Source organism: Sphaerodactylus townsendi, linkage group LG15 (genome assembly GCF_021028975.2).
Source record: "Sphaerodactylus townsendi isolate TG3544 linkage group LG15, MPM_Stown_v2.3, whole genome shotgun sequence".
In the NCBI taxonomy this organism is placed as follows: domain Eukaryota; kingdom Metazoa; phylum Chordata; class Lepidosauria; order Squamata; family Sphaerodactylidae; genus Sphaerodactylus; species Sphaerodactylus townsendi.
The window spans coordinates 32,035,961-32,048,998 of record NC_059439.1 but is presented as its reverse complement, the minus strand read 5'-3'; the positions used below and the strand labels follow the sequence as shown (position 1 = coordinate 32,048,998).

Genomic DNA, 13,038 nt, shown 5'->3' with positions numbered 1-13,038 from the left:
CCAAATCACATTCAGAATGGGGGGGTGTAACGGAAGACTTTGTTTCTGGCCACTCCTTCATAAGAAACGTGGGTTGGGATTTTGTTATTAAGCATGCAAAAAAATCACTGAAAACAAAACGGTTCTTAGAAAAATATATTTTGTTGTCTATTGAGTTCTGCACCTGCTCAATAAACTGAGAACGCAAAAGTAAACGTTAAAACAATAACTTAAAATTTCCGGTAGCGCAGCTTTGTTGCCCCAAAATGCAATCAGAGACCAAACACTTAACTATAACTAAAAATATCCACTGGCAGAGATTAACGACCTAAAACATAGATACATAACAGGCAGAGTTTACAAACAGAGCAACAGCAAGAATAAAGAAAGATAGAAAGGTAGGCTAATGAAATGCTGAAAGGCAAATTATACAGAAATTGTCTGTCAGCTGATGTAAACGGACCAATCATTCTTTCCTGATAATTAGCTAAGTCAGCTTGGCAAAAGTCAAAAGTTGCTAACAGGTGTTAATCATTTGAGTCCTAACTAAAAGGAACATGCTCTACACTTAGCCAAAAAAGCTACAAAATAGAGACATTTAAAATGATAGACTCAATTTCTCCACAGGGGGTTTGCCTGTTGTGTCACGCTGCCACACATACTCCTAGGGTTTCCTTTACTCATCAGGGTCCAGTGGCGGAACGTGACAATTTCAGCACATTAGAAAGGATAACAGGGGGTGCCTTTGAACATGGGCAGAGCTCCTTCCCTCTTGCAGTTGCCCAGGAAACTAATGTCACTAACCCTAGCTTGCTTCTGATAAATCTATGGCCTGGCCTGTATTTGGAACGCCCTCCTCTGCAATTCTGTTGGATTTCAACCCTCCCACTCAGCCACTAACCCTGACTCCTCCTCTGTTCAGCCAGCCTTCCTTCACCCAAGACCCTGCAGCAGCTAGAAGTGCCCATTCTTGGGACCGACACCTGCCGCTGCCTGTACAACTTGAACCCTAATCCCGAGGACCCCCACATCATCTACGACGACATGATGTGTGCCGGCCATGCGGAGGGCAAGAAGGATGCCTGCCAGGTAAGGGCAAGTGGAGGGGAGTGCCCGTTCATCAGGGGAAGGAGGGAAGGGGTAGCAGGAGTGCTACATTTGGTGCACATTTGGTGGAATGTGAGGTGTTTGTCCATTTCAACTGTGTTTGGACTTTCTGGTAGATTGGTGCCCCAATATAATTAGTGCAATCAGGACAGTTGTGCCGTGACCTATATAGCCTAGGCCAGCCTTATCTTTTCACATCTCGGAAGCTAAGCAGGGCTGGACTTGGTTAGTCCTTGGATGGGAGACCACCAAGGAAATTTGGAGTTGCTAAGCAGCGGCAGGCAATGACAAACCACCTCTGTTTGTCTCTTACCTTGAAAACCTTACCACGGGGGTGTCGAACTCAATCGTGTCGAGGGCCGGATATGACACGAATATGACTGAAATGGGCTGGAGTGGGGGTGGGGGGGTAGTGACCTCCACTGCAGAATTTGCAGCGGACTCACCAGCCCAGAAGGCACTGGGGGAGGTGGTCAGCACTCGTGGGGGGGGGCGTTCCTGTCTCAGCTGGGTGACCCCACAGCAACCTCTCCAACTCGGTTCAGCACTGCGGGAGGTGCTACTGGGCTGCCTTAGCTGACAGACCTGCAGGCTAGGGGGAGGGTGGCTTACCAAGACAGATTCGGGGCATGGTGAAAACAGCTGGAGGTGAAAACAGGAGGTGAGCAGTGTCTGGACTGGTGACTTCGTGACTGGGGGGGTTGGTGGGGTTGCAGGCCCGAAAAGCTCTCTAAGGAGGCCGGGTCTCGCCCTGGCCTGCATGTTAGTCACCCCAGCCTTATGCAGTCAACTGTGACTTGATTAGGCTGACCAGACGTCCCGCTTTTGGCGGGACAGTCCCACCTTAAAACAATTTGTCCCGCGTCCCGCGGGTTTTTTCAAGTGTCCCGATTTTTGGAAGGCTGCCGCACTGCCTTCTGGGGCGCAAGGCAGTGCGGCAGCCTCCCGCGCGCGCGGCCGCAGGAGCACGGCCTTCTGGGGCGCTCCCGTGACAGGGCGGGAAACGGGAGCATCCCAAAAGGCAGTGTGCTCCTGCGGCTGCGCGCACATACACTCGCGGCCGCCTACCCGCCCGTCCCGGTTCACAATGACCATCTGGTCACCTTAGACTTGATGGTCTTTCTACCACCATTCCCAGTGGACCATTTGGGTATAAATGGAGGGGGGGGGTGCATTTGAGCCAGTAAAATCTTGGCCAAGGCATTTGGGCAAACCAAAGTGAAGGAAAGGAAGCATTCTGGTTGACCTGTGGATTTGAATCGCCCTTTTCACTTATAAATATGTGCTGAAAATCCCTTCGTTGCTCCGATTGCTGTGTTCTTAAGGAGGCTCAGCGGTGACAAGGGGGCCATTTTCTGAAGGTTCCTCTCACGGTGCCGCAGAAATGCTGGGAGGACTCCAGCTGTGCAGGCTGGGCTAGTCCCACAAGTCCTGATGGCAGAAGCCTCCCCCTCTGATCCTGGCTCAGCAGTGGGTTTGTGGTAAGACCGACCCCACTCATGAGGGTGAAGGCTTTTAAATGTCTGTAACCAAAAAGCAAGGTACCCCTACTGGAGTATGAGAACGTTAACCCACATGTCATGGTCTTCTGATGACTCCCCCAGGCTGCTTGGCCCCCTGAGAGCCAGCGTGGTGTAGTGGTTAAGACAGTGGTGGCGAACCTTTGGCACTCCAGATGTTATGGACTACAATTCCCATCAGCCAATTGGCCATAGTGGCAGGGGCTGATGGGACTTGTAGTCCATAACATTTGGAGTGCCAAAGGTTCGCCACCACGGGGTTAAGACATTGTAGGCCAACTCTCCAGGTGGGGATAGTTCTTCATCATCCCCTGCCAGCATGATGCTGGCAGGGGATGATGGGAACTGTAGTCCATAACATCTGGAGGGCCACGAGTTTGACACCTGTGGGTTAAGAGCAATGTACCCTCTAATCTGGAGAACCGATTTTGATTCCCCGCTCTGCCACGTGAGCTGTGGAGGCTTATCTGGCGAACCAGGTTAGCCTGTGCTCTCCGACACATGCCAGCTGGGTGACCTTGGGCTAGTCACAGTTCTTTGGAGCTCTCTCAGCCCCACCCATCTCACAGGGTGTTTGTTGTGGGGAGGGGAAAAGAGATCGTAAGCCCCTTTGAGTCTCCTACGGGAGAGAAAAGGGGGATATAAGTACAAACTCTTCTTCTTCTTAACTGATATTTGTGATCTTTCTCTAGGTTTTTACCCCTGTCTCTCAAGCTTCCCTTCTAGAACCCACGTTGTTCCACCGTGATGCCCCTTTCCCCTTCCCCCCCCCCTTTCCTCCCCTTTTTTCTAGGTGACTCGAGGACCCCTGTCCTTACAAGCAGGCAATGCCTGGATCCTGGCCGGGCTGTGTTGGGAGATGCATGTGGGCCGCCAGGCCGCCGGTATCCGGCCTCTAACTATACTCGACTGGATTAAGGAGGAAAATTTGTGATGGAGTTCAGCTATGACTGCTGACACGCCGCCTGTCCGGTGGAGGGCGGTGCCCCGGCGCTTACGACGCCAGCCGGGCGGCTTTACGGCATCCGGCCTCACCGGGCTGGGCCCGCCCCATCACCCCAACCACCTTCCTGACAGCCCCGGGCCTGGGCCTGCACAACCAGCCTGCCCGCCAACCTTTGCCCTTCCTGAGCCTCTGTAACCTCCTATGGCACTTCACGCTGGTCAGTAAACCCAGGTGCCAAATGATTGTATAAGGAAGAGGGTCCTTTTTTCTTTTTATTTTCACCGTCACTTCCACCCCATATGCAGGGATGGCTGACCCGCTTCGTAGCTGGTCACAGCTCAACATTTTTTTGCTTTGTTCTCTGAAAGCACGCAAACCGCAGGAGTAGAGTCTGGTCTTATGGTTACATAGGGCTTATTCCAAGACACGAGTAAAATAGGTTCTAATTCCAGTTCCTGAGAGTAGGGTACTCAACCTAGGTCAGTTTCATTGTTGTTCCCCACTGCAAATCAAGGCTTGATCCCAGCCTGGAGGGCGGATCGGCCTGGCCTCTTCGCCGCCTGCTCCGGATTAGCTGCTGTTCCCACGGCTATGTTCTGCCTATCCCCACACACATGAAAAACTGCTACAGGAATGGAGGGACGCAAGGTATGCTTATTGATTGGCCAGCTGTAACGCGATGCCTGAAACACTCGGGCTGTGATTGGCTGGAATGGGGACTCTTTGGCACCAGAGATCTGACTTACTGGAATCGAGCTGAGCTCGAAGGCGGGTTCCCCTGAAAAGTAGCGGCAGTTCCCAACTGAAGTCGGAAATTTGACCGTTAGCACGGTACAAAACCACGCCTATCCCAGCGGCAGCGGAGCACTTAGGTCAACGAAGCCAAACTTAGGTCGAGTAACGCAAGTGCGGACCGACTAAAAAATGTATGCCTGGTACGCTAGCGCGAGTAGTTTTCCCTCCGGGTTAAGTGAGTCAGCCATTTTGCATAGGCTGAGATCAGTTTGACTCACGCTCGCCCAGTTGCTTCGGGAGTCGGTTGATTTGTCCCAGCCCACTGCTGCAAGGTGTTCTTGTCGTGTTTGGCGCAAGCAGGGACCAAAATGGCCGCTATGGCCCGTACGCAACCATGCAGAACAGACTCTCTTCCTTGTGCCAGTTTTCGCCCCTTCCTCGCATCCCGTACAGGCCCGCCAGCTCATTTTCCACATAAATCTTTCTACCTTTACTGCCTTTGTTGTTTATATTTCCACCTTGGGCCTTCGGTAAGCCCCTAACTCTTTCCGGCCTTGGCGATTTCAAGCCTTCTCCTGTCTGCTGGCTATGGTGGTTTGTGGACATTATTTCATTTCCTTCCTAAACTTCCTGGTGAGGTTCTTGCCACTTTTCCGCGGTGGTTTCATCGTCGCCTGGTGGTTTATCCCCTGACCTCTTCGTGGGATGAGCTGGGCCTTCCTCGCCAAACTGGATCGGGTTCGCCCCAACCCTCCTCGCAGGCTGTGCCCACTTCAATCTAAAACTCCCTCCCTGTTCCTCCCTTCTTTCTAGGTGACTCCGGGACCTGTCTTGGTCCTCCTTCTGTAAAACGACATCTGGGTTGCTGGCCAGATAGTGTTTCGGGATTCTTCGTGGCCAGCCCAACCGGTCCTGGCATCTACACGGAAGCGCTATTATGTGAATTGATTCCCAGCAAAATGTCCCAGATTTGGCCCTCACTGGACGGACAGTGGAAGACGCAGCCGATCTCGAAGAGGGCATATGTTCGGCGGCACCCCCCCCTGCCCTTGACCGCTTTGATTCTGCACTTCAGCTTTGCACCGCCTCCTTGCTGTATGTCTTTGGGGCTGGTTAAGATCGCCGCTGCTTTTTACTCACGCTTCCCTCCCGGCCCAGAAAACTAGACGAGAAGTCGTTTGACTATTACATTTCGCTCCTGGACAAGGGCCTCTTTGTTTGGCAGTAATTAAGCCTTTATTTTTTCTACTCGACCGCCGTGGACGCTTGAAGCTGGACTTCGTGACTTTCTACGCCTGTGCTGATCAACAAATTCCTCCGGACGGCTGAATCAAAATCTTCTTGGCACACCAAATTGGCTAAGTAAGATAGATGGGACAGTGCCTACCTGTATATGGACTGAAGGATTAAAAGGCACCGGGGCCTGTTTTGTGAAAACCTATGAGCTTACCTCTCTCCCCTGGGAACTGACATTTTAAACAACTGTGGATTTGGTGCACATCTTCACCGCTTTAAAATCCAAGCAGCGTATACACTGTGAATAGGGTTGAATCGAATCCCTTGGCACGCTAATCGCTGGCAAGATGTAGATGGACTCTACCTGTGTGAACTGAAGGATTAAAAGGCAGAAGCCCCTGTTTTGTGAAACTTACAGCTTACCTTCTTGGGAACTGACTCCTTTTTTTTAAAAAAAAACACACACATGTATTTGCACATTTTTATCACTTTAAAATCCAGGTGTATTTCAGCATCTCTTTCTGATCAAACGGGATGCTACCTCATGATGTAAAGTTTATACTAAAGCGAAACAGGAGTTGCGCATTATGAGAGCTGCCATGAAGGACTACCCTCAACTGGTTGTGGTGGGTTTTCCGGCTGCGGGTCAGTCCGCGGATCTTGTTCCTAACGCTTCGTCTGTGGCTGGCATCTTCAGAGGTGTATCGCGACAGATACATTTCTGGAAGATGCCCGCCACAGATGCAGGCTAAACGCTAGGAACAAGATCCACCGACCACGGCCACGCGAGCCTGGAAAGTCCCACCAGCCAACCAGTTGAATCTGGCCACGAAAAGCCTTCGACATTACAATTCCCTCAAGTTGAACAAGATGCTTTGAATCGCAAGAAGCGGTAGTAAAGCAACAGGGCTGGTAGTAAGTGTGGTGGCAGCGACCTGCATCTGCTGAAGTCCTGAAGATGCATTTAAAGAGACCTGACATCAGGTGGGTTGGAACATTCTCTGTTGAGGCAAGGGGTGTAGCAGCAGAACCAGGAAGGATAATTCTGGGTCAGCCTGTTGGGGCCTGGAATCCCACTTATTCGGCTTGCATCGTTAAAATTGAGTCTCTTTAGAAGCTACACAGCAGCTTGATCTTCACCTGATGCTCCCTTTCCTGTGCTCCGTGAACAACCAGCTGGATTAGCCTGTGAAGTCCAACTAGCCCAGCGTCCTGTCTCACACAGTGGCCCGTTTCCCCAGAGCAGACACCTCGTGGGACAGGTGGGGGCGGAGAGAGTTCTGAAGACTAGGCCAAGGTCACCCAGCAGACATTGTGTAGGAGTGCAGAAACAAATCCAATTCACCAGATAAGAGCCTGCCACTCATGTAGAGCAGTGGGGAATCAAACCCGCTACTCTAGATTAGAGTCTGCCGCTTTTAGCCACTACAGCAGGGGCGCAAGGCAGTGTAGAAGGAGGAGAAGAAAACCCATGGACCTCCAGATGTTCATGGACTATGGTTCCCACCAGCCACTGCCAGCAGGGCCAACTGGCAGAGCTGATGGGTTTCGTAGTCCATGAACATCTGGAGGTCCATGGGTTGGGAGACGCTTGCACCACACCACAATGGCTCCAACAGGCCAACTTACATTGCACTTTTAGTACATATGCTCATGATACCACAAAAATGTACATCCTGCATGCAGGAACTCAGGTATTCCCCCATTGCTCTTCTGGCAGACTCTAGCATTCCACCCCCAGTTCACTGGCAGTGCCCATTTCTGACCATCTGGCTCAAAGGCAGCCATTCAGTGCACACCAACCATGTCCGTATTTCTGTCTTTTTTTAATGAAAATACTTCTCAAGATAACAGAAAACACAATGTGTACATGGAGCGTGAGCCTAATAGCTATAGCCAAACTACCATGTAGATATTTCGTCCAATGGTGCGGCTCTCAGCTGAGCCTGCCGTCGCCAGGTGTACAAGCAGGTGTACAAGCCGGAAAATGGCTGGCAGCCCCTCCCTCTTCACCCAGTGGGGCTGAGAGACTTCATGTAGACATGCCCTCTGCTGAGCACCAGCAGCTGAGTATTCCCACAGGGGCAGAGAGAAAGAGAACCACGCCACGCCACTCAGACAGCTCTCGACTCGCTACTATCTGCTACCAACTGCTGTTGTTCAAAAGGAAAAACTTAGCTTTGATGCACCCGTTCTCCAGTCTCACCCTCCCAAAACTCCTTGATATAAAGTCCCTACAATTCAAAGTGGACACTCCCAGAGACTGGGGCCCGCTCACAACCTGCTTGGAGACCTGCTATTCACGGCTGGAGTCTTGAAGGCAGTTTTGGCAGCTGCTTTAGAGGAGGGGAGCTGCAGTCGTGCCTGACTTGACCCTCGCCTTAAACTCAAAAGCAAGGAACTGTCACTCGTAACAGTCCCCGCCCTCTTTTTCCAAACAGTCCAGAAGCAGATGGTGCCGGGAAGGGCTCAAGAACCCTCGCGGCCAGAGCAAAAAGCAGGTGGGCCGAGCCACATCCCGGCCTGGACAGAGGTGCGCCAGGACACCAACAGAGCAGGAGGCCAACCGCCCCGACCTCCTCTGAAACGGACAGGTTGGAGAAAGCGCTCAGGGTCTTACACGCCTCTTTAAGCCCCGCCGCTCACCCGCCCGCCTTCTGGTTGGCTCGGCATCCTCCTCCCACTCAATAGTTCGCTGCTTTGAGTCTTGCACTGCTGATAAGCTTTCACTCTGTAAAACCTGCCCGCTGTGATGAGTAGCTTGGTGCTGGGCAGCTGAGAAGCCGGCACGAGCAAGAGATTGAAAAAGGGACATGCCTCCTTTCCCTTGCTGCTTCAGGGGTGGGATCTTAACTGTGGCATTCTGCAGGCTGCGGAGAACTTTAAGCCGACGAGCCTCAAGTGTGAAGGGAAGAAATGAATTTGCTACACATGAGGAGGAGAGGCAGGAGGGCAGCCTCCCCCACCACCCGAAGAACCACAAACCACAGTCCTCCAGCAGAGACGGGCTGCAGCAGTGGTAACACCTCCCCCCCCTTTGCTCCAAACCATCTGCTCAAAGAACACTCCAGTCAATGTAAGTCCAACACAAACGCTTGGCCTTCTCAATTAATTTCTAAAAGAAGATTGGACGGAACTGAGGCTAAAACCTCTTCTGTTCCTGGCTCAAGGTTGTCACCTCACTTCTTGAAATCTTGGCTTCTGTTTGTGTTTTGGGAGGGGCTCCATCTTAAGCAGAGGGAATCCACTGGAGGAGAAGAAAAGAGAACAGGGTCAAAAGAGGTTGGGGGGGGGGGACACACAGAACAGGCCCCAGGGAAGGGAGGCACATCTTAAAGTCCGTCAGAAGTCTTAGGAATGCAGGAAACTTGTCAGTTTCAGTGGGATCCTCAGAGCACAAGGATCATTTAACCATATCTGCTCAGGCCAGTTCGAAAGAAGAAGAAGAAGAAGAAGAAGAAGAAGAAGAAGAAGAAGAAGAAGAAGAAGAAGAAGAAGAAGAAGAAGAAGAAGAAGAAGAAGAAGAAGAAGAAGAAGAAGAAGAAGAAGAAGAAGAAGAAGAAGAAGAAGAAGAAGAAGAAGAAGAAGAAGAAGAAGAAGAAGAAGAAGAAGAAGAGAAGAAGAGTTTGGATTTATATCCCCCCTTTCTCTCCTGCAGGAGACTCAAAGGGGCTTACAATCTCCTTGCCCTTCCCCCCTCACAACAAACAACCTGTGAGGTAGGTGGGGCTGAGAGAGCTCTGAGAAGCTGTGACTAGCCCAAGGTCACCCAGCTGGCGTGTGTGGGAGTGCCCAGGCTAATCTGAATTCCCCAGATAAGCCTCCACAGCTCAGGCGGCAGAGCTGGGAATCAAACCCGGCGGTTCCTCCAGATTAGATACACGAGCTCTTAACCTCCTACGCCACTGCTGCTCCAGTGGCGTAGAAGCAAATGATCCTCCTGCACGTTTCTGTGGGTGGATCCTATGCCCCCCGCCATGTTTCTCCCTCCAAGTGGTTGCACTTCAGTTCCTACCACTTTAAGGAGATGGCTGGGAGGGAGAAACTGGCAATTCTCTGTGCCTTCTGTTATGTAAGTGCTGGGGGGGTGGAGTATGGGACACAATGCCTCTTTCAGCACTGACCGAAACCTGAAACCGCCCCATGGAGACTTTGACTCCTCAGCCTCGCACAAAGCAGTTCCGTGTTTGTGCTTAAGTGAGGCTGGGGCACAGTCTGTGACTGATAAAACAAACCAAAAGCCGGCGATGGAACTCAGCCATGGGAACAAGTTCGCAGGCAGAGCTGTGTGCAGGGAGAAGGAATGAAGCGAAACGCTGGGCCCAGAATTCAAAATGCAAACTGAGCCCAACCCACCTCACAGTGTGTTTGTTGTGAGGGGGGAAGGGAAAGGAGATTGTCAGCCCCTTTGCGTCTCCTACAGGAGAGAAAGGGGGGATATAAATCCAAACTCTTCTTCTTCTTCCTTTTGCACTGTAAATTTCGCTTCTAAGATTCAGGGTAATGAAAGATACCAGGGAGGACTCTGGGCGTGCAGGAGAATCCAACTCCCTGCCCTACTTTAGCTCCACTTCTTGGACCGCCCCCTTTTCCTGTTACTCTCCTGCCAGCACTGTGCCAGTACATAAGAACAAGCCAGCTGGATCAGACCAGAGTCCAGCTCTCTGCTCCTCGCAGTGGCCCGCCAGGTGCCTTTGGGAGCTCACGTGCAGGATGTGAGAGCAATGGCCTTCTGCGGCTGTTGCTCCAGAGCACCTGGACAGTTAAGGCATTTGCAATCTGAGATCAAGGCAGATCAAGATTGGTAGCCACAGATCGACTTCTCCTCCATAAATCTGTCCAAGCCCCTTTTAAAGCTATCCAGGTGAGTGGCCATCACCACCTCCTGTGGCAGCATATTCCAAACACCAATCACACGTTGCGTGAAGAAGTGTTTCCTTTTATTAGTCCTCATTCTTCCCCCTAGCATTTTCAATGTGTGCCCCCTGGTTCTAGTATTGTGAGAAAGAGAGAAAATTTTCTCTCTGGCAACATTTTCTATCCCATGCATCATTTTATAGACTTCAATCATATCCCCACTCAGACGTCTCCTCTCCAAACTAAAGAGTCCCAAACGCTGCAGCCTCTCCTCATGTGTTGGAGTGCACGTGTTGGAGTGTGTTGGAGTATGTTGGAGTGTGTTGGAGTGTGTTGGAGTGTGTTGGAGTGCACCTGCTCTTAACCACTACACCGTGCTGGAGACTCAGAAAAAAAAAACATCACAGCACTAAACAATGCTATCAGGGCAGAGAAGGAAGTTCTAGGGCCATGGTGGCGAACCTTTGGCACTCCAGATGTTATGGACCAATTGGCCATGCTGGCAAGGGCTGATGGGAATTGTAGTCCATAACATCTGGAGTGCCAAAGGTTCGCCACCCCGGTTCTAGGGAGTCTAATGAAGACACAAGATGGCTAAATGAAGCAGGACAACAGCAGGCACTGCCTTGAAAAGCAAGGACATGAGGAAATAGCGGGTGGTGGAACGGAACAAAGGCCGAATCAGAGAGAAAGCAGAGTGGGGACTGACGCGGCAAGAAGGTCATGGGCAAACAAGGACTGAAGACTGCTGGCCAGGGTGGAACAGGCCACACAACTGCTGGGCCTTGACTCCACGTACTGACAGGGGAATTCTGTTAACTGCAGTTACTCCTTGTAACGTGGCAACCTAAAGGGAGGAGCAAACAATTTCATGTCCTCATGTCAAATCACCAGTCTGATTGCTGACTTCTTGTCAAAGTAGTTTGTTGCCTAAGTCAAGCTACGCTAACGGCTTCCTAGTCTATCAAAACGAGGACAAAGAGGCTTAGAGACAGCTTCTACTCTAGAGCTGTGGCGATGCTGAACTCCGGGGCTTTGTGTTGATGTGTTTGGGGCTGTGTAGGGATGGGTGGAGGAAGGGGAAAGTGAGGATGGGGTATGAGTCTGGAATTGTGTGCATCGAGGAATGCTGCTGTAAATTTTCGTTGTGTGTGCACAATGACAATAAATGCTTATGCTTAAAGATTGCAACGTCCCCACAAAAACCCCTGACACGCTCCCTTTTCCCCCAATACCTGTGATGGGAGGCTTCTTGTACTGAGCGCTTTTGAGGTGCTCTTCAACCAGCTTGGGGGTGACGCAGATGACGTGCTGCCCCTTCCAGTACTTGACCATATTCAACGACTGCAGCGTACTGATGATGTCATTTTGGGTGATGTCTGCCATCTTGGCTGCACTGTGTCACGGTACAATTTGTCAACGCGGAGCTTATAATAAACCCACCCGAGCGTAGAATGTACCGGGAAAGGCCGCTGTGAGGCCAGGACAGTTTTTCACCTTATTTCTGCATCAGTGTGTAACTGGAAAATGTGGTCCCTAATCTGGATAACCCAGGATGTCCCCATCTTATTGGATCTCAGAAGCTACCGAGGGTTAGCCCTGGTTAATCCTTGGATGGGAGACCAACCAGGAAGTCCAGGGTTGCTGCACAGAGGCGGGCAATGGCAAACTACCTCTGCAATGGCAAACCACCTCTGTTTGTCTCTTGCCTTGAAGACCCCGTGAGGGGGGTCTCCATAATTTTGCATTTCCCGCCACCACTGAGGACAGTGTACTTCAGGGAGCTTTACATTGAAGAAGAAGAAGAAGAGGAGTTTGGATTTATATCCCCCCTTTCCCTCCTGCAGGAGACTCAAAGGGGCTTACAATCTCCTTGCCCTTTCCCCCACACAACAAACACCCTGTGAGGTAGGTGGGGCTGAGAGAGCTCAGAAAAACTGTACTACGCTGAAAAAGAACTTTGGTAATATAACATAATTGGTAATTTTAGCTTTAAAAGGAGCCTGGACAGATTTATGGAGGAGAAGTCAATCTATGGCTACCAATCTTGATCCTCCTTGATCTGAGATTGCAAAGAAGAAGAAGAAGAGTTTGGATTTATATCCCCCCTTTCTCTCCTGCAGGAGACTCAAAGGGGCTTACAATCTCCTTGCCCTTCCCCCCTCACAACAAACACCCTGTGAGGTGGGTGGGGCTGGGAGAGCTCCAAAGAACTGTGACTAGCCCAAGGTCACCCAGCTGGTGTGTGTGGGAGTGGACAGGCTAATCTGAATCCCCCAGAGAAGCCTCCACAGCTCAGGCGGCAGAGCGGGGAATCAAACCCGGTTCCTCCAGATTAGATACACGAGCTCTTAACCTCCCACGCCACTGCTGCTGCTTGAGGGCAGTGTACTTCAGGGAGTCTCCCCCTGTTTTCCTCACCTGAGGTCTTTTATGGACAGAGTGCCCCGGAAATCCCGGAGAATCTCCAGCAGCACCCACGACCAGTAGCTCCGATAGCTCAGCTTGCCTAGGTCTGAGAGAGGCTTCTCCGGGGAACCCACCGTGCTTTCCAGCTTGGAGAGCTCATAGCCTACGGAGCAAGAGGTTTAGAGTCAAGTCCAAAGAAGCGGCCTAGCTCAGAACGCGGACATCTTCAGGGGGACGAGTTTCGGGGCT

General features: G+C 51.3%; 2 protein-coding genes across 3 annotated transcripts in view; both read left to right on the top strand.

Moving 5' to 3' along the window:
* The window catches only part of PRSS8 (serine protease 8), a 155,047-nt gene that overhangs the window by 13,907 nt on the left and 128,102 nt on the right, over window positions 1–13,038 (top strand). For both annotated transcript variants that reach the window (XM_048517034.1, XM_048517033.1), the window contains exon 5: window positions 902–1,068. In XM_048517034.1, coding sequence (XP_048372991.1) covers window positions 902–1,068 — 167 coding nt within the window. The remainder of the gene's footprint in view (window positions 1–901; window positions 1,069–13,038) is intronic.
* The window catches only part of BCKDK (branched chain keto acid dehydrogenase kinase), a 105,369-nt gene that overhangs the window by 29,929 nt on the left and 62,402 nt on the right, over window positions 1–13,038 (top strand). The window lies entirely within an intron of this gene.